The sequence below is a fragment of the Nyctereutes procyonoides genome, unplaced genomic scaffold (genome assembly GCF_905146905.1).
Source record: "Nyctereutes procyonoides isolate TBG_1078 unplaced genomic scaffold, NYPRO_anot_genome, whole genome shotgun sequence".
NCBI lineage: Eukaryota > Metazoa > Chordata > Mammalia > Carnivora > Canidae > Nyctereutes > Nyctereutes procyonoides.
The window spans coordinates 845,952-868,188 of NW_026575040.1; the positions used below are offsets into that span (position 1 = coordinate 845,952).

The window sequence follows — 22,237 nt, forward strand, 5'->3', positions numbered from 1 at the left end:
ACAGATGGCTTTGAATAGTATAAACACACTAATAATGTTATTAGTTCTTCTAATCCATGAAGATAGCATTTTTTCCATTTATTTGTATAGTCTTCAATTTCTTTCATTAATGTATTATAGTTTTCAGTGTACAGATTTTTCACTTCCTTGGTTAAATATATTCCTAAATGTTTTATGGGTTTGCTACTACTGAAAATGGAGTTGTTTTCTTTATTCCTTTTCCAGACACCTCCTTGTTAGTATTTAGAAACGCTAATTTATGTATGCTGATTTTGTTTACTGCAACTTCAGTGATTTCATTTCTTAGTTATAACAGTTTTCCTGTGCAGTCTTCAGGATTTTCTATATACAAGATCTTATTTATCATTGTCAAACAGAGACAATTCTACTTCTTCCTTTCTGGTTTGGATACTTTTGATTTCCTTTTTCTTGCCTAACTGCTCTAGCTAGGACTTCCAATACTGTATTGAATTGGAGTGGTGACAGTTGGCATCCTTGCCTTGTTCCTGATCTTCGAGGAAAAGCTTTCGAACTTTCATTGCTGAGCACAATGTTAGCTGCAGGCTTGTCAAATACGGCTTTTATTATGTGTTTGCATGTTTCTTCTATAATTTCCATAACCAATTTGTTGGGAGTTTTATGACAAAGGCATGTGAAATTCTGCTGAAAGCTTTTTATCTTTAATTCTATTAATGTGGTATATCACCTTTATGGATTTGTGTATGTTAAATTATCCTTGCATTTCAGGAATAAATCTCACTTGGTCATGATAATCTTTTTAATTTGGTTTATAATTATCACTGCCAAGACTTGTGTCAAGGAACTTTTCCCCTGTTTTCTTCTAGGAACAGTGATAATTCTTTTGAATTTGGTTTGCTACTGTTTTGTTGAGGATTTTGCACCTATGTTGATCTGAGAAAATGGCCAGTGTTTTCTTTTATTGTAGTATCCTTTTCTGGCTTTGATACCCATGTAATGATGGTATCATAAAATGAGTATCACAGCGTTCTCTTCAACTTTTTGGAATAGTTTGTAATAAAAAAGGATTAGTATTAATATTCCTTTAAATGTTTAGTAGAACTGACCAGTAAAACTATCTGGTCCTGGGCTTTTTCTTTCTTGGGAACTTTTTGATTCCTGATTCAATCTCTTTACTTCTTATCTCTCTGTTCATATTTTCTATTTCTTCATAATTCAGACTTATAGGTCATGTATTTCCAGGAATTTATCCATTTCTTCTAGGTTGTCCAATCTGATGATATATAACTGTTCACGGTAGTCCCTTATGACCTTTTTCATTTTGGTGGTATCACTTGTAACATTTCTTTCTGACTTTATTTGAATCTTTTCTTCTTTTCTTAGTTTACCTAAGTATTGTCAATTTTGTTTTCATTTCAAAAATCAGCTCTTTGTCTTATATAACACATATCAGATATTTGCTGACTACCTACTGACTGCAGGGGTTTAACATATATTATTTAAAAGCCACACCATCCTTTGGGGTGTATCAATATCATACATTTTACTAATAAGAAAACTAAAGCAGGGAGATTACTTTTTCCAGTGTCACACAATAAAGAGGTAGGAGGTGGGTGGGGGGTGGGCTAGTGGCTGATGGGTATTAAGGAGGGCAGTTGTGATGAGCACCGGGTATTGCATCTAAGTGATGAATCACTGACTTCTACTCCTGAAACCAATATTGCACTATATGTTAACTGACTAGAATTTAAATAAATTTTTTTTAAAAAAAGAGGTAGGAGGTTCTAGCTCCAAGCTTTTAACATTGCTTTCAGCTGCTTCCTTAAATACCTTCCACTGATGGCCCAATTTTTACCCATAGCACACACAACTTTCAACAATCCTGTTTCTTCATAGTTCCTGGGAATGGAATAGAGGACAACCTGAATGATTTGATTTATTCTAAGGTAGTTACTCCAAAGGTCCGTTTAAGAATCTCTAATGTCAGAAAAATGGAACTTCCAGATACATATGATTTATACCTAGTAATAGCAAGAAATAAGTTAAGGTTTCATGAATATTTTACTTGAAAAAATGAGTATTTTTTTGCATCTCTTTCATGATATTTTGTTTATGTTAACCAGAAAATAATGTTTTATATTATATGCCATGAAGGAGGAAGAGAGTTTTCTATCTGCTTTACTTAGTATATAAGGTATGTGAACGGAGGCTACTAATGAAAAGAACTGAGCTGAACTGAAGACAGTATCAAGGTCCTCATACAGGCAATTTCTCATTTTTTACTGTCACTATTTCCAAGAATCTAGATTTATATAAATGTGGTTAAAAACAATGAGTGTTTACTCACTGCATCAGGTAATCAATCACTAAGTTGAGCCCAAGAACAGAATATTGCTAGAGAAGTAGCATGATGGAATACTGTCAGGTTGCTATGGGCAGAAACTTCAATCATAACTCCTCACTGAGAGGAAAAATCACTTATGGCATAAGCTGAGTTGAACAGGTTCTCTTTTTAAGTGCTTATTTTAATTTTAATTAGTTAATATCCAGTGTTATATTAGTTTCAGGTGTACAGTCTAGCGATTCAACGACACCATTTATCACTCAGTGCTCATCATAAGTGCACTCCTTAATCTCCATTACCTATTTAACCAAACTCCCCACACCCTGCCGCTCTAGTAACCATCAGTTTATTCTCTATCACTAAGAGTGTTTCTTGGTTTCTCTTTTTCTCTTCCCTTTGTTCATCTGTTTTCTTTCTTAAATTCCACATGAGTGAAATCATGTCATATTTGTCTTTAACTTATTTCACTTAGCATTATACTCTCTAGCTCCATTCATGTTGTTGCAAATGGCAACACTGCATTCTTTTTATGGCTGAATATGGAATATTATATACATATATGCATGTGTGTGATATATAAAGGTGTGAGATATATATATATTTGTATGATATATAGATATATATCTCCTTATCTATTCATCAATCAATGGACATTTGGGCTGCTTCTAAATCTTGCCTATTATAAAGGCAAGGAATCCCTTTGAATAGTGTTCTTGTATTCTTTGGGTAAATATCCAGTAGTGTGATTGCTAGATCCTAAGGTAGATCTATTTTTAACTTTCTGAGGAACCTCTATGCGGTTTTCCACATTCTGCATTCCCACCAACAGTGCACAAGTGTTTTTCTGCACATCTCCACCAGCATCCATTGTTTCTTGTATTGCTGATCACTGTGTATTTGATTTGCATTTCCCTAATGAGTGATGATGAACATCTTTTCATGGGTCTGCTGGCCATCTGGATGTCTTCTTTGGAGAACTATCTGTTCATGCCTTCTGCCCATTTTTAAATTGGATTATTTGGCTTGGGAGCTGTTAAGTTGTATCAGTTCTTTATGTATTTTAGATACAAACCATTTATTGAATATGCCACTTGCAGATTATCTTCTCCCATTCTGTATGTTGCCTCTTAGTTTTGTTTGTTTCCTTCTTTGTGTAGAAGCTTTTTTATATATATATAGTCCCGATAGTTTATTTTTGCTTTTGTTTCCTTTGCCTCAGGAAACTTATCTAAAAAGAAAAGGTGCTACAGCCAATGTCAAATAACTTATTGCCTATGTTCTCTTCTAAGATTTTTATGGTTTCTGATCTCACATTTAGGTTTGTAATACGTTTTCAATTTATTTTTGTGCATAAGAAAGTGGTCCAATTTTATTATTTTGCACGTTGCTCTCTAGGTTTCCCAACACCATTTGTTGAAGAGGCTTTTTTCCATTGGATATTCTTTTCCTGATTTGTTGAAAATTAATTGACCATACAAACTGTGGGGTTATTTCTGGGTTTTCTATTCTGTTCCATTTTTGTGTGAACAGGCCTTATAAACTATTATCTATTTACTTATTTATTTTTAATTATAAGAGAGATCTACTCAATAAATAACTTAATTTTATCAATAGCATTGTCATTTTAGCACATTAAGATTATATAATTCATGGTCCTACTTCCAGCTGTCAAATATCATGCTCATGACACTTCTTGCTTAATGTAATTGACGTTTTGTTGAAAACTTTATCTACTAGTTTGCCACAAAGTATTTTATAAATTACCTTTCTTCAAGAGATAATATTAAAATTTTCTTTTGTATAGCTATAGAGAAAAATTTCAGAGTATAAAAATTTTAGTCATTTTTTTCCGCTAATGTTTGAATAAAATTGACACTCTAGGGAAGTATACTTTTGTATCAAATGGCTTTGAGTGTTCTCCTTTAGCAATATTCCAAGGAAATGGGTTTAATCATAGTAGATAAGCATTCACCTAGCTAGATGAATACTGATTTTGGTCATCATGCTTAGTTTTTATGAGGCATACCATTATCTTCCTACTTCTAAGAGGATATAGCAAATAACCACCAAGAAAAAAAAGGGGGGGTGTAGCTGGGATTTAGTTATAAAGATGGCTCTGGGCCAGTTTTCTGCAGTTCTAGTCAAGAACCAAATAATACTCTTCTGAATGAGGACCTGCACTATGCTCAGTCAGCAAATACAGACCTCAATCTTTTTTTAAACTAAATCCTCCACATGTGATACTTTCCTAGGCAGAAGACAACATACACCTGTTTTCCAAAGTTTACAACATGGCTTGATATGAAACAGGTTGATCCTCACACAACTAGATAACTGGAACAGCCATTTCCCCAAATCCTGATGCTACAGACATTATTTTTTAAAACTATTTTTAAAGATCTCACTTATTTTTAGAGAGAGGGAGAGAGAGAATGAGAGAGCATGTGCATGTGCACATGTGTGAATGGGAGGAAGGGCAGAAGGAGAGAAGCAGACTCTCCACTGAGCAGGGAGCAGGATGCAGGGCTCAATCTTATCTGAGACCATGACCTGAGTCAAAATCAAGAGCCCAACACTTAACTGACTGTGCCACCCCGGTGCCCCATTACAGACATTATCCTAATATCCTTCCATTCTTATATTTTGATAATGTGGTTTAAAATGATACTAGAAGGACTATTTCATTAAAAAATGCCAAGTATGGGCAGCCAGGGTGGCTCAGTGGTTTAGCGCCGCCTCAGCCCAGGGCATGATCCTGGAGGCCAGGGATCGAGTCCCTTGTCGTTGGGCTCCCTGCATGGAACCTGCCTCTCCCTCTGCCTGTGTCCCTGCCCCTCTCCCTCTCTCTCTCTCTCTCTCTCTCTCTCTCTATCTCTCATGAATAAATAAATAAAATCTTAAAAAAAAAGGCAAGTAAGGAAATGAAGATAAGCTCTCCTGGTGAAAACAACCAAAAAAGCTAACATTTAAAGATATCCTTAAATGAATTCAAATTACCAGAAAGATAACTGCAAGTCAAAATTCAGGAGGGGGTGAAAACCAAGAGACAGAAAAGCATATCCTCAAAGCTGCTTTTGCTAACCAGTGAGAAACATTTATAGAATGATAAAACATAAAGCTTTCCAAGACAGACTCTCAAAAATTTCATTCTCGGGCAGCCCAGGTGGCTCAGCTGTTGAGCATCTGCCTTCTGCTCAGATCCCGGGGTCCTGGGAGCGAGTCCTGCATTGGGCTCCCCATAGGGAGCCTGCCTCTCCCTCTGCCTATGTCTCTGCCTCTATGTCTCTCATGAATGAATAAATATATATATTTTTTAAATGAAGCAACTTGAAAAATGAATTTAAGCATTTTTTGTTTGTTAACTGTCTTCTGTCAACATTTTAAAGAGCTAGCTATCACGCTAGTTTATTTTTGAGCTTGTCCTCCTAATTCGTCGTTTTATTTTTTTTAAAGATTTAATTTATTCATGAGAGAGAGAGAGAGAGGAGAGAGAGAGAGAGAGAGAGGCAGAGACACAGGCAGAGGGAGAAGCAGACTCCATGCAGGGAACTTGATATGGGACTTGATCCAGGATCCCTAGGATCACATCCTGTATGTAAGGCAGGCACTAAACCCCTGAGCCACCCAGGCTGCCCAATAAGCATGAAATTAAAATTGGCCAATCAGTCAACATGCAGGTTCAGGACACCCAGGTGGCCTTGGGAACCTTAGAATTTGAACTTGGATTAAGACAGTTCCAGAAACGCTGGTACTCTTAGCACCTAATGAAAGGAAACGAAAATATTTGCAGAGGAAGACACTATTAGTCTCAATTTATTCTTAAAAATTATCCAAATACAATAACCACAATATAAATAATTTTGACAGACTGAAATTATACATTTTAACTTCTCTGACCACAGGGACTACAATTAGAAATCAGTAATAAGGAAATCTGGAAAATTCACACGTTTGTGGAAATCACACAATACATTCTTGTACAACCAATGGGCCAAATAAATCACAAGGGCATCTCACACCTGTCAGAATGACTAAAATAAAGAAGACAAGAAATAAATGCTGATGAGGATGTAGAGAAGAAAGAATCCTTGTGTACTGTTGGCTGGAATGCAAACTGATGTAGCTACTGTAGAAAATTGCATGGAGGTTCTTCAAAAAATTAAAAACAGGGGATCCCTGAGTGGCTCAGTGGTTTAGCGCCTGCCTTTGGCCAGGGTGCGATCCTGGAGTCCCGGGATCGAGTCCCACGTCGGGCTCCTGGCATGGAGCCTGCTTCTCCCTCCTCCTGTGTCTCTGCCTCTCTCTCTCTATGTCTATCATTCATAAATAAATAAATAAATAAATAAATAAATAAATAAATAAATCTTTAAAAAATTAAAAACAGAATTATTATATAATCTAGTAATTATACTACTGGGTATTTACCCAAAAAACATGGAAACACTAATTCAGAAAGATCTATGCACCTCTGTGTTTTATTGCAACATTAGTTACAATAGCCAAATTATGGGAGCACCCCAAGTGTCCATTAGTAGATGAATGGATAAGAAGATGTGGTTAAATACAAAAATGGAATATTACTCAACCATAAAAAGAATGAAATCTTGCAATTTGCAACAACATGGATGGATGTAGAGGGTATAATGCTAAGGAAAATAAGTCAGAGAAAGAAAATATCATTTGGTTTCACTTATACATAGAATTTAAGAAACAAAAAATAAAGAAAAGTAGAAACAAGTCAAAAAACAGACTCTGAAGTCTAGCGAACAAACTGATGGTTAAAAGAGGGGAAGTAAGTGCAGGATGGATGAAAAAGATAAAGGAGATTAGGAGTACAGTGTATCATACACCTGAAAGTAATGTAACACTGTTATGTTAATTACACTAGAGTTAAAATGAAATAATTGTCAAAATAAAGAAATCACAAGAGAAATTAGAAAATATTTTGAAATAATGAAAAGACAAAACTTACAGAATTTAGTGAAAGCAGTGATCATAGGGAAATTTATTTTCCTTAAAAAAAAAACCCACAAAGATCTCAAATCAGTAACTTAATTTTACATTTTAGGGAAGTAGGAAAAGAGCAAACCATACCCATTTGCCAACCCAAAACTAAAGGAAATTTAAAAGATTAAAGAAAAATCAATGAAGCCAAAAGTTGTTTTTTGAAAATTTCAACAAAATTCACAAAACTGTTGGCAGACTGAGGAAAAAAGTAAAGACTGAAATGACTAAAACCAGAAATATTTGAGGTTGTTCTAATGTTCTTAAAGAAATAAAAAGGATTAAGAATTTACTATGATCAACATATGCTATATGTGCCAACAAGTTAGATAACCTAGATGAAATAGACAAATTCCTAGAAACACGCAAACTACAAAAACTTATTTAAAAAGCCATAGAAAATTAGAATGGATCTGTAACAAGTAAAGAGACTGAATCAGGAATCATAAATATCCCAACAAAGAAAAATCCAGAACCAAATTGGCTTCACTGGTGAATTTTACCAAACATTGAAAGAAGAATTAACACCAATCCTTCTCAAACTCTTAAAAAAAAAAAAAAAAAAAAAACAGAAGTAGAGGAAATACTACACAATTCGTTCCAATAGGGCAGTATTGTCCAGAACTGCAGACTATAGATGCAAAATTTCTCAACAATTATGAGGAGCATACAATGAAAAATTAAGAGGTTAAGAAGGAAACAAGACATCATAAGAAAGAACACAGAAAAACAATAGACAATGTAAACATACACTCAAAGACATGAAATACTGGGTTTATCAGAGACAGACTATTGAAATAATTATTCTTTTCTTTGTTATAAATAAAAGGTAAATTTTCAAACATCTGTAAAGAACAAGAAATTATTAGAAAGGACATAGCATATTTGAAAAGTAGGCTTTCTAAACTGGAAAAATAAAATACTGTGATTAAAATTATGAAATTAATGGATGGTTTTAAGAGCATATCAGAGATGACTGGAGAGAGAATAAAGTACTAGAACAGAGAAACTAGGAAAAAAAACTGTATTTACAAACGTCTGATTTATGATAGAGGAGATATCAAAGAACAGTAGGGAGAACTGGTCTTTTCAATAAATGGTGGTCAAGAAATTAAGCATCCAGCTGGGAAAAAGAAGTGAAATTAAACCTCTGTATCACAATAAACAGAAAAATTAATTCCATGGGGATAGCAAACTAAAAGTAAAGACAACACTATAAAACTTCAAGATGAGTATATAGAAAAAGAAATTATTTTATTTATTTATTTATGATAGCCACACAGAGAGAGAGAGAGAGAGAGGCAGAGACACAGGCAGAGGGAGAAGCAGGCTCCATGCACCGGGAGCCCAACGCGGGATTCGATCCCGGGTCTCGAGGATCGCGCCCTGGGCCAAAGGCAGGTGCTAAACCGCTGCGCCACCCAGGGATCCGAAAAAGAAATTCTTGACTCTGGACTAGGAAGATAGTTTACAAAGAAGAGCAATAACTATTCAATATAAAATACTGATAAATATATCCACATTAAAATTAAGAACTTCTTCAAAAGAGCCAAAAGAGAGTAAAAAGAAAGCTGAATAATAGGAGTAGATACCTTTAATACATTTGAATGAGCTAGAGCTATTGTGCAGAGCATATGAAGAATTCCTACAAATTAGTAGAAAATTGGGCAAAGATTTGAGAACACACAAGTCACAAGAGAAGAATTCAAATGGCCAATAAATATAAACAGGTGCCTAAATTGATCAGACAACAGAGATTCACAGTAAAACTACACAGCAGGGAGCCTGTTTCTCCCTCTCCTTCTACCACTGCTTATGCTTTCTTTTTCTCTTTCTATCAAATAAATGAAATCTTAAAAAAATATATCAGCAAACATTAAAAAGTCTGGTAATGCCAAGTGTTAGAAAACAAAAGAGCTGGGATCCCTGGGTGGCGCAGCGGTTTGGCGCCTGCCTTTGGCCCAGGGCGCGATCCTGGAGACCCGGGATCGAATCCCACATCGGGCTCCCGGTGCATGGAGCCTGCTTCTCCCTCTGCCTTTGTCTCTGCCTCTCTCTCTCTCTGTGTGACTATCATAAATAAATAAAAAAAAATTAAAAAAGAAAACAAAAGAGCAATGGGACTTTTATACTCTCCTGGTAGTATGCTAATTGGAAAACAAGTTGGCATTATCAAGAAAATTTTACGATATACATACCTCATGGCCCAAGAATCCACCACCTAGAGAAATCCTTGCACATGAGTATCAGGATAGAACCATACTTTTTCATTAAAAATAACCCAAGTGCCCGTCAATGGCCAAATGGAGAAGTTATCATTGTAGCAGGTGGTAAAATGATATAGTATACAGCAACTGAAAAAAGCCTCTATAACATAAATTCCTAAATACATAATCCTGATAGAGGCAAGACACCAAATTAGAGAGTAGCATTCCATTCCATGAAGTTCAAAACCAGACATGTTTAAATGAACATATATTATCCAAGGACATACTCTTAGGGAATCAAACTATAAAGAAAAGTAAAATAAAGTCAAAGCAATAGTTTATTGAAATACTAAGAGAAAGGTATGAATGGCAAAATAAATACAGGTAGTCAGTGTTCTAGGATGTTAGCAATGTTGTATTTTTCAACTAATCACTGGGATTTTTTGCTGTTATAATTATTCATTATTTTATAAAATGTTAATTTTTATAATAATAGAAAATATCACAAATTGTGTAGAGGATGTTCCTATAAACTAACACTGTCAATATTCATCAAGTTTTTATAACAAATTCATTTGCTTTTATTTTTTTTTCTTTTTTTTTTTTCATTTGCTTTTAAAAGAGTCCTTTTCCGATGGGCCTCAACTCTATGGTCAACTAATATTCGACAAAGCAAGAAAGACTATCCACTGGAAAAAGGACAGTCTCTTCAATAAATGGTGCTGGGAAAATTGGACAGCCACATGCAGAAGGATGAAACTAGACCATTCTCTTACACCAAACACAGAGATAAACTCAAAATGGTTGAAAGATCTAAATGTGAGACAACAATCCATCAAAATCCTAGAGGAGAACACAGGCAACACCCTTTTTGACTTGGCCACAGCAACTTCTTGGAAGATCCATCTAGGAAGGCAAAGGAAACAAAAGCAAAAAAGAACTATTGGGACTTAAGAAAAAAAACTTCTCCACAGCAAAGGAAACAGCCAACAAAACTAAAAGACAACCTACAGAATGGGAGAAGATATTTGCAAATGACGTATCAGATAAAGGGCTAGTATCCAAGACCTATAAAGAACTTATTAAACTCAACACCCAAGAAACAAAAAATCCAATCATGAAAAGGGCAGAAGACGTGAACAGAAATCTCCCAGAGGAAGACATAGACATGGCCAACAAGCACATGAGCAAACGCTCCGCATCACTTGCTATCAGGGAAATACAAATCAAAACCACAATGAGATCCCACCTCACACTAGTGAGAATGGGGAAAATTAACAAGATAGGAAACCACAAATGTTGGAGAGGATGTGGAGCAAGGGGAACCCTCTTACACTGTTGGTGGGAATGTGAACTGGTACAGCCACTCTGGAAAACTGTGTGGAGGTTCCTCAAAGAATTAAAAATAGAACTACCCTACGACCCAGCAATGGCACTGCTGGGGATTTACCCCAGATACAGATGCAGTGAAACGGCAGGACACCTGTACCCCGATGTTTATAGCAGCAACGTCCACAATAGCCAAACTGTGGAAGGAGCCTCGGTGTCCATTGAAAGATGATGGATAGAGAAGATGTGGTCTATGTATACAATGGAATATTACTCAGCCATTAGAAAGGACGAATACCCACCATTTGCTTCTACATGGATAGAACTGGAGGGTATTATGCTGAGTGAAGTAAATCAGTCAGAGAAGGACAAACATTATATGGTCTCATTCATTTGGGGAATATGAGAAATAGTGAAAGGGCTTAAAGGAGAAAGGAGGGAAAATGAGTGGGAAATAGCAGAAAGGGACACAGAACATGAGAGATTCCTAACTCTGGGAAACGAACAAGCGGTGGTGGGCAGGGGGTTGGGGTGACTGGGTGACAGGCACTGAGCGGGGCAATCGATGGGATGAACACTGGGTGTTATGCTATATGTTGGTATATCAAACTCCAATAAAAAATATATACAAAAAAATTGGGTAACTTACAACTTCTATTTTTGTAGAAAAATAAAATAGTTTTGCAAAAGAAAGAAAGAAAGAAAGAGAGAGAGAGAGAGAGAGAGAGAGAGAAAGAGAAAGAAAAAGTCCTTTTCCGGACACTTGGGTGACTCAGTGGTTGAGTGTCTACCTTCGGTCCAGGGCGTGACCCCGGGGTCCCAGGATCGGGTCCTACATCGGGCTCCCTGCAGGAGCCTCCTTCTCCCTCTGCCTGTGTCTCTGCCTCTCTCTGTGTCTCTCATGAATAAATAAATAAATAAAATCTTTTAAAAAAGGAGTCCTTTTCAAAAATTAAAATTAATAAAAGAGACCTTTTCAGCAGTGCCTGGGTGGCTCAGTCAGTTGAGCATCTGACTTTTGGTTTTGGCTCAGATCATGATCTCAGTGTTGTGGAATCGACCCATATCAGGCTCCATGCTCAGAGGGGAGTCTGCTGGAGATTCTCTCTCCTTCTCCCTCTGCACTTCCCCCTGCTTGCTCATTCTCTCTCTCTCTCAAATAAATCTTTTAAAAAATTTTTTTTAAAGAGTCCTTTTTACAAAGCCACAATAAATTATTTCGAGATGACTAAAACAGTATGTTTTTATAAAAGCAAGCCTCACCATCTAAAGAATAATATAAGTTATTTTGAAATCATTATCTAATTTTTTTGTTTTACTGAGATATAGGTAACATATAATAAAATGCACAGATTTAGGTGTTCAGTTTGATGAGTTCTGGCAACTGCATACATTTATGTAACCACTAAGATAATACATGAACACTCCTTCATTATCCTTGTCTCTTTTTAAAAATACAAACCATATACAGATTAAACCTTTGTCAGATTCCTGAAGTGACAATTCCATTTTCCTTACACTCATCTAATACACACTAGTTGAAAAAGGTATAAGAAATGTTTTCATTTTGCTTTGGGCTGAAGGATTTATTTGTCATCTTCTGTTCAAATATGGGTTTCATATAAGCTATGTGCAGTTATTTATCAGCTGCCATGAGGAAATAAATACATAAATTGAGAACATAATAAAATGAGGGCCTCAAAATCAGAGGTTTCTATGATAGAATTCTTGAACTGAATAATTCCAACTGAAAATAAGAGAAGCAAAACCAAATGCAACCATGAAATTTGAAGGACAGGCAGTGTCTAGCAGGACCTGAACACAACTTTCTGAATACAATTAGATTGAAAAAGCTCTCAGGATGAGTGGTTCATCCCCTCTGAGTCTAGGCATGTGTTAAATAGCCATAAACCTCAGTTGGCAAAGAGCAGGGGAAAAAAAGGGTTGGGAAGAGCTTGTACTTTTCTACTACCTTCCACAGTTATCTGCTGGTGGAATTTTGCAAGATAATTTTTAAAAACACCAAAGAATGGCAGGGTTTGCTATAGGTATCGAAAAGTCAACTGTGATTTGACATCTCTCAATTCCGTTCAAATTATGATTGCTGTCAGCTATGAGGTTTGCTTATTCAGTTTCAAGAGATTCACAGCTGAATCTCTAAGTTTGGCAGGATTAAAAAAAAAAGTTAGGAAAGGCAATTGGAAAAATTCCATGTCCAATCCATCTGCTTAAACTGTTTACTTACAGTAACAGCATACAAATGTCTCATGTTGCTGATAAACCACAGAAAGCTTCTGGGATGCTGTTACTATCCAAATTCAAATGTAATGTTTATCATCACAGAGTAATGAGTAAAGTCAATGAAAATACAAATCATGCTCACTTGGACCAAATTTAATTAAATGGCACAAACAAGGAAAATGCCTTTGCATATATAAGAATGTTTTAGAAACTCTTATTTGAAATAATCAAACATTTCTGCAACAAAAGGTTTTGGAGCAATTTATTTTAACTTGAATGTTAAATATGGTTTCATTGTGAAACATAACAAACATACAGGAAAGTGAGAAAACATGTAAGTACAAATTGAAGAATGACTGTAACACGAACATTGTATAATTGCCATCTGGTCAAGAAAAAGAAGACTAGAAGAACTCAAGAGGCCACCTACATGAATCTTCCCAATCACCTTTCCCTCCCAACTCCCTGAATAATCATTATCCTGATTTTTATGAGAAATATTTTCTGTATCTTCTTTATAGTTTCCCTTTTACATACACATTCCAAAACAATATATGGACTTTGGTTATTCTTAGGCTTTATATAACTGGAACTGTAACAGTGTATGTATGTACATGTTTGTATACACATAGACACACGTACACACATAAACACATATTTTTTTTGGTGACTTGTTTTGCCTACTAAACATTTGGAGATACATCCATGTTGTTGACTACAACTGTAGTTCATTTTTCTTTTGTTGACTAATATTCTGTTATATGAATATACCCTAATTTATATATTTAGCTGTTGATGGATACTTGTTTTTTTCCCCCGTATCTGGTAATTATAAAAATGCTACTGACCATTTGTATATATGTCTCTTAGTGCATATATGCATTGCTTTCTGTAAGGTAGAGACCTAGAAGGAAAATATGATGTGTATGCCTGCAACTTTAGTTGATAATAACAAACTGCTTTCTAAAGTGGTAGCATTAACTTATATCATCCCAGTGCATGAGAATTCCATTGCCAATAGTTGGTATTGTCAGTCTTTAATTTTTGCCATTCTGATAACTGAATCACAGTATCACACTGAGTTTTTCATTTGGAATTTTCTTTTTCTGTTTTTTAAGATTATTTGAGAGTGAGAGAGAGCAAACCGGGGGAAGTAGCAGAGGGAGAAGGAGAAGCAAACTCCCCACTGAGCAGGAAGCCCGGTGAGGGGCTCAATCCCAGGAACTCGGGATCATGACCAGAACTGAAGGCAGATTCCTGACTGAGCCACACAGGTGCCCCCAATTGTAATTTTCTGATTATTAAAGAGATTGACTATCTTTGCATTGGGAAAGCCTATTATCTTAACCATTTTCCTACTGGCTGTTCATCTCTTTTTCTTATTAACTTGTAAGAATTCCTTATCTACTCTGAATACTCTTTTTTTTTTTTAAGATTTTATTTATTTATTCTGAGAGAGAGAGAGGCAGAGACACAGGCAGAGGGAGAAGCAGGCTCCATGCAGGGAGCCAGATACGGGACTCAATCCTGGGTCTCCAGGATCAACCCCTGGGCTAAAGGCAGTGCTAAACCGCTGAGCCACCCGGGCTGCCCTGGATTCAATTTCTTAACGAGTTATAAAGATCTTCTTTCATTCTATTGTCTTTTTATTATTTTTCTGGTGTCTTTTGATGAATAAAATTTCTGATTTTTTTTAAATTTTTTTAAAATTTATTTACGATAGTCACACACACACACACACACACACACAGAGAGAGAGAGAGAGAGAGAGAGAGAGAGAGAGAGAGAGAGAGAGAGAGGCAGAGACATAGGCAGAGGGAGAAGCAGGCTCCATGCACCGGGAGCCCGACGTGGGATTCGATCCCGGGTCTCCAGGATCGTGCCCTGAGCCAAAGGCAGGTGCTAAACTCCTGCGCCACCCAGGGATCCCCAAATTTCTGATTTTTAATGCAAATTTATCACTTCCCTATACGGTTAATTTCTTTTGTGTCTTTTTCTTGTCCTGTGAAAACCTCAAAGCCAAGAATATATTCTTCTTTGTTATTTCCTAAAAGTTTATTTTTACTTTTCACATGTAGGTCCATCTTAGAATATATGAATTTTCTCTTCATTGGGTTTATTCTGTTATGTGATGTATAGTTTTCTTAATTCTGATTGCTAAAATGTTCAGTTCTTAAATTTCTATTTTTTTCAAATGTGCTATACCTTTTAGAAAATAATATGTATGTTCTTGAACACAGTAAGCATTCCCCTGTTGGTCTGTTTCCATTGATTTTTATCCATGCTGTCTTGCCTCTTTATATGCTTAATTATCTTTCTCTGTATTTGAAATTTATTTTGTTGAAATAATTTGAAACTTAGATTGATAATATCTTCCTCCAGAGTAGATTTCCCATATACTTCTTCTATTAGGCCCCTGGAGGTGTTAGCAATCCAAGATTACTTTTTTTGTTTTTCGGCAATTGTGATTTTTTTCAGCTACCTATATGATTTAAAGTTGAGCTGTGGTCTGTACAATGAATGCCATACTTCCAATCCACCCTTTCACCTAGTGCAGCCCTTTAATATCTCAACCCAAAACATGGGGATTTTGCCCCAGGCCCTACCACTGATAGTCCTAGACTCCAACATTTTTAATCCATCAGTTCTGCAACAATGTCAAAAGTATTACTCAGATTCTCATCCACTTCTTTTGGATCACCAATTGTACCCAGCCCCAAAATGGCATGTTCCCAGATCTCAGCCCAGTAATTCCTCACTACTTTGTTAGTCATTCAGTTCCAATTTATATTTTGCCTAGCTTTATTAATTGGCATCAGTAGGAGAAGCGTTCTGAATTACCTACTTTGTCCAGAACTAGATATTTTCAAGGTTTTTATTTCTTTAAAAGATAAAAAACATAGTTTTATAATCTTTAACTGATATTTAAAAAGCCTTGCAATTCTAGTTTCTGCTTGCTATTACTCATAATGATTTATTTACTTTTGCACCTCATTTTTTCGACTGTGGCTACTTGTTCTTATAAAATTACTTGACAGAAACTATCTGAGGCCTAGGATAAAGGTATTTTCTTTAAACAGGACTTGCATTTCTTTCTGCCAAGTTCCTATGGACACCCCTAATCAATCTGGGATTACTTTAAATTCAATTCACCATTTGAAATGATACAGGTGATGTGTATTTGGCCTGCAAGACCACAGCTGAATAATAGTTATAACTTCTGCACTATGCCAAGGCACTTTCTTTGTAATCTCTGAGAATGGGGTAAGAGGGTTCATGATTATGTTACAAAATAGGTTATGGTGGTCTTATCTTTATAAACAGAAAAAGTCTTAGATGTCATATCTTAGCCCTTAAGCCTTTACTTTTGTTCCCTACCCCCATGAGGCTTGCAAATCATAACTTACATTTGCCAGCCTGGCAACTTCCTAAATTCTTGTTTTTTCTTTGGCCTGGTAATTCCTCCATTTCTTCTTAGCAATTTGATGCTTTTAACAAAGTTACTTTAAATTTTCCCCAGTATTTTTAGATATTTTTGTTGGTAGAGTGGGTGCAAGTACCCTAGACCACCATATTTCTTGCAGAATTGGGTCGAATTTGTTAAAAATTATAAGATATGCAACACAGCTTACAAACTCTGTTTCTAAGCAAAATCAGAGAACCAGAAAGTCAGAAGGGACATGACACAAATGGTAAGTACTATAATTTGCATGTTTCATTAATTTCCTGATCTTTTTCATTGTAAGAGTATTTTTTTTCATTATAACAGTATTTTTATGCATCACAAAAGTTTAACCTGTTGGTTCTAAAGTAGTTCTCAGAACTTTAGAAAAAGTATCTAAGGAAAACCATATCAAAGCAGTAATAGCAAGCATCACTGTGTTGTGATCTCAATTAAGAGGATAAAGACCTCAAGATTCATTCCTCAGTAAGTACATGTCCAAATTCCACCGGTCCCACCCTTGTCACTTCTAGGCTGTCTTCAAATCCTTCACTGGGTACTTGGCTTTGGCTCTAATGATTTTGTTACTCCAGGCAGTTTTCCAAACAAAAAGGAATGGTTATTTACAATTCCTAGACTGAAATCATAAATATCAGCTGAATTACACTGAAATGTCAGTATAACACTATGAACAGAATTCCACATAAAGTGAGTCTGTCTTGGCTAGGTAAAAGGGATTTTAGTTATAAAAATAGCAAAAGGATCTTACTGTAGGTAAGTTTAGACTCTCAGGTGGTCCTGCAGTGTATACTCTGAGGACAGCTTTACAGCAAGGTTTCTGACACAGACCATTTAGACCGGGAGCCAGACTACATTTTTCTTCCCCAAATTATAAGGAATCAGTGGTATTGCAGTAAAATCGCCCCTTTGTGAATGAAATAACTTTACTTAGATTTTCATACTGAATACCTTTATTATACAGATCATTTTACTTTTTCCTCAGAAATTTTGTGATTACTTCTCTAAAACAATATTCATGAGATAAGGTACACACAGTGGTATCTTCAAGTGAACCCTTTTTGTGTTCAAGTATAAGTGCCCTTTATAAAAATAAAATAATCAGCATGTGCTAATTTTAAAATAGGGATGTTTTTCAAGGTATTATCAAACCTCCAAACACTCCCATCTAGCACACGTCTGACAATTACCAGTTTCTGAACTCTCTGACACTCTGAAAGAGATGCATCATACAGAAGGCTGACTCTTCGGGGCTCTGCCGCAATGCCTCAGTGAATACGCTGCTCTCAGTCCTACAGAGGATTGTGCTGTCTGATGGCAAAATGCAGCCGAACACTACCTTGTGAAGCTGGTCATTCACGTGCCTGAGAATGCAGTAATTCCATCCCTGAGGCATATATCCTAGACAAGCACAACAATTCTCAAAATATGATCCTTGGACCGGCAGCGTCAGTGTCACCTGTGATATACAGATTCTTAGGACCCACTCCAGACCTACTGAATCAGAAACCCAAGGAGAGGTGTGTTTTAACAAGTCCTAAGTGATTCTGATGTAGACTAAAGTCTGAGGCTCCCCACTTTGGAGAAATGGGTTCATTCGCTCTGATACAAGAATGTTTGAGCAGCACTGTCTCTCATCACTCATTTTCTTTCTCTCTCTCTCACACACAAACCCATACACATTCAACTCCGAATGAATTCAATTCTGAAAAACAATGTCCTTGTCAGGAAAATGTATTAAAAAACTGTATTATTAGCACAATGAAGTACTCACTATACAACAGAGAAAAATAAATAAAAAACAGCTACAATTATAAGCCTAAATAAAACTTAAAATTTTACTTCTGATTGAAAAAATTACAGAAGTCTACAGTATGATATTTTATAAAGGTCAAATATGAGCAAGACTAAATAATATCTACTTAAGAATACATTTATGTAATAAAGAAATAAAGACATTAAAAACAAAGAAAAGATATCCTTTTAATACTGTATAGTATTTCCTTCAGAGGGAGCAGAGGTAGGAATGGGGTGTGGAAGGATCACACTGGGATCTACAGATGTACTGGAAACAGTCTAGTTTTTAAGTTGGGTGATGAATTCACAGTGTGTTAGGTATTCATTACATTCAGGTTATTTTCATCACTACAGTCATTAACGTGTCTCAAATATTATAAATTTAAGACCCAGAAAACACACAAAAAATGCAAATAATAAACAAAGATGGTCATTACATCAAATAGAAAAATTAAAAACCAACTAAGTGATATAAATTGTGTAAACTATAATATGTTCATTTAGTTATACAGAATTTTTAAAGACACCAGAAAATATTTATGATAAAATTAGCCAGATAAATTCATGTAAGAAATATGCAGTAAAAAAGGTTAAGAAAATAAAGTGTCAACAGTGGGTATTACAGGGATTTTATTTCTTCTTTGTTCATTTAAAAGTTTCTATACTGAATAATAAATACCTTAAAAATCATTAAGAATTTTTTAACTATTGCAAGAACATTTAATGACCCTAAGTCATTAAAGAAAACTGCCAAACCTTCTATTGGAGGTAGTAAGGAAACTGGTGCTTTGTGGAAATCTGCTTGTTATTCATGAGTTCTGTAATTCGAAATTTTACATTTTCTGTCATAAAACTGGATACTTTTATTACTGTGATTCCATTTTAAATAAATTTATTTTTGTTTGTGTGGGGAAAAATATGACTGATTCAAAGAACATATTTTATTGAGGATTTCAATTAAAATGACTGAAAACAACATCAGTTTGAGAACGAAAGGAAAAAACATCCACTAGTGGTAGACCAGCTTTTGGAAACACAGAAGAAATGCATAACTGAGAGTCAGCCTTATAGTCCTATGTCCTGTCATAGTGAGAAAGAACCATAAAGATTAAGGCCAAGGAAGGCAAGAGATTAGTTACATACCTTTTTTTCCAATATTCGAGCGATCTCGCCTAGGGTCCGATCTAAAGCAGAAACTTTATTGTTTGCCCATGAGCCACTGTCCTGTACTTGCAGTTGTTTTAGAAGATCTTTAGCTAATCGCTGAAGCCTTCAATACAAAATGAAAGGGAAGAATGACTTCAATGAATTAGACTATAATATTTCATTTTCCTAAACAGTTTGAAACAAAAGTTACTTTCACTATTGTATTGGAAACTGCTTCACAGAGCACTCCTCTGTGACGACACTTCATAAATATCAACCTAGTCCTCGTGGCACAACACAGAACTAGAGGACAGTAATGGCTGCCACTGCTGATGGCATTTACTTAGACAACAAGCAATTACTTACTTTTAACCAGGAAATAAAACTCATTACTTAGACCACAGATTCTTTCCTGAGTGAAGCGTGCATGGTATTCTTCGCAGCCCTTCCTCGTCTGTTTCATATACCTCACTCTGAGCAATCCTGTTTTCCGCGTATTTGCTTAAGCAGCCCACCGACAGATAGTCACCAGACATGCTCCCAAATCTCTCCACTTCGCCCCCATACATTGTTCCCCCGTTGTTTCATCTCCATTTTTACCTGTGATAGATTCTGTAGGCCACGATTATAGTCACTTCCTGGCAAACATGCTACGTTCCCTCTCTGTTTTCTGTTACTCCTACTGGCCAACCCCCAGCAGTGGTGACAGTCACTAAGTCTTTCGGTAGGTGAGCGCCATTCTGTGTCTTGATGTATAAATTTATTGAGGTGGATAATGAACATCTGCCAGCCTTTTCCATCTCTGACCTTGGTATGACTACACATTGAGGATCTTACTAAATCTGTCTAGTCCACTCACTCTCCACAAAGACTTGCTTCATACATTATCCACTCTCTTCAGAACGTCATCATTTCCTTTCTCCCTCTTGCTTTCAAAAGATCTTACACTTCAGAGTGAAAATAGAACTACTAGAACAAGAAAATCCTCACCTTCTGCCACAAACTCAAACCACAAACTTTGCTACAAGCCCATCTGCATTTCACCCATACTCTCCTTTGTTTCTATTACAATCAAGGAAGGCTGAATCCTCCCGTGTAGGGCTAATCTGGCCACACAGACTCTGCACAGGAAGTCTTTCTGGATCAAACTCATCTTCTTTGGGCAGCCTGGGTGGCTCAGCAGTTTAGCGCCGCCTTCAGCCCAGAGCCTGATCCTGGGGTCCAGGGATCGAATCCCACGTCGGGCTCCCTGCATGGAGCCTGCTTCTCCCTCTGCCTGTGTCTCTGCCTCTCTCTCTGTGTCTTTCATGAATAAATAAAATCTTTAAAAAAAAATCACCCTCTTCTTCTTCCTTCAGTATCTTTGCAAATGCTCATTCATTCCTTCTGAAATGCTTCCCTTGCCTCTACATTATCTAGACAATTTCTACTTATCCCTGAGTTTTCAGCTCAAACATTACTTTCTCTGATTTGACTATTCCCTCAAATCACTCATCACGACTTTCCCACGCAAGCTTTACAACAGAACTTTCTGCAATGACGGGCATCTTCCATATCTGTATTGTCCACTACAGTGGCTGCTAGCCAAATGAGGCTATTACGTACCTGCCGTATAGTTAGTGTGAATGAGGAGCTGAATTTTAAGTAGATTGATTGATTGATTGATTGATTGACTGATTTGAGAGAGAGCGAGTAAACAAGGTGGGGGGTGAGGGGAAGAGAGAATCTTAAACAGGCTTCACATTCAGCGCAGAACCCCACATGAGGCTTGATCTCATGACCCCAAGATCATAGCCTGAGCCAAAATCAAGAGTCAGACACTAAACTGAGTAAGCCACCAGATGGCTAAGTTGCATTTAACCTTAATAATTTAAATAGAAACACATAGCTAGAAGCTATTCTATTGAACAGTGTAGAAATATAGTCTTAACTTCATCAAAGAGGGCTCCTGTCTACCTGTTCACTGCCTTATCCACAGGACCTAATATGCTACCTCTATCATAAGTGCATTCAATAGATATTTAATGAATAGGCTAAAAAAGAAATTTCTTCTTTACTTTAATATTAATAATATCCATAACTTCACAGGTTACAAAATACATGAATGTACATGATCATATGTAACCCTATGAAAACAATGTCTATTAGTATTATTCCCGCTTGAAAAGTGAAGAAAGTAAGGCTCAGGCAAATTCAAGGGCTTTCCTAAGGTCTCATGACTGGTAAAAGGTATTGGCCTTTGATCCTCAAATCCCATGCTTTGTCTCCAAACCGTATTAGTCAATTTAAGTAAGAGCATTTTGTTCACAAAGAAATAATGCCATAGAGTACCATTTCACCTAAAAATGTATTTGTGTAAAAATTTTAAATTTCTCAAAGAGTACAACAGCAAATGCAGCTCAAAAAGGCACTGGTGAACTCCAGTTTAAAATAAAATCTAGGGCAGCCCAGGTGGCTCAGCGGTTTAGTGCCACCTTCAGCCCAGGGTGTGATCCTGGAGTCCTGGGATCGAGTCCCATGTCGGGCTCCCTGCATGGAGCCTGCTTCTCCCTCTGCCTGTGTCTCTGCCTCTCGTTCTTTCTCTGTATGTCTCTCATGAATAAATAAATAAATAAAATCTTTAAAAAAAAAAGGGGGTCTCTTCCATTTGGCTGTTAGCTCCATGAAGACAAGGAAGGCCAGCTTTTAAAAAAAAAAATCTAAGCTATCTGTGTGAAGTTTACTTTGATA

General features: G+C 36.3%; 1 protein-coding gene across 7 annotated transcripts in view; it reads right to left on the bottom strand.

The window, feature by feature from the left end:
• Positions 1-22,237, bottom strand: part of SCAPER (S-phase cyclin A associated protein in the ER) — a 433,964-nt gene that overhangs the window by 192,528 nt on the left and 219,199 nt on the right. For all 7 annotated transcript variants that reach the window (XM_055319784.1, XM_055319782.1, XM_055319779.1 and 4 more), the window contains one exon: positions 19,505-19,631. In XM_055319784.1, the coding sequence (XP_055175759.1) occupies positions 19,505-19,631 (127 nt within the window). The remainder of the gene's footprint in view (positions 1-19,504; positions 19,632-22,237) is intronic.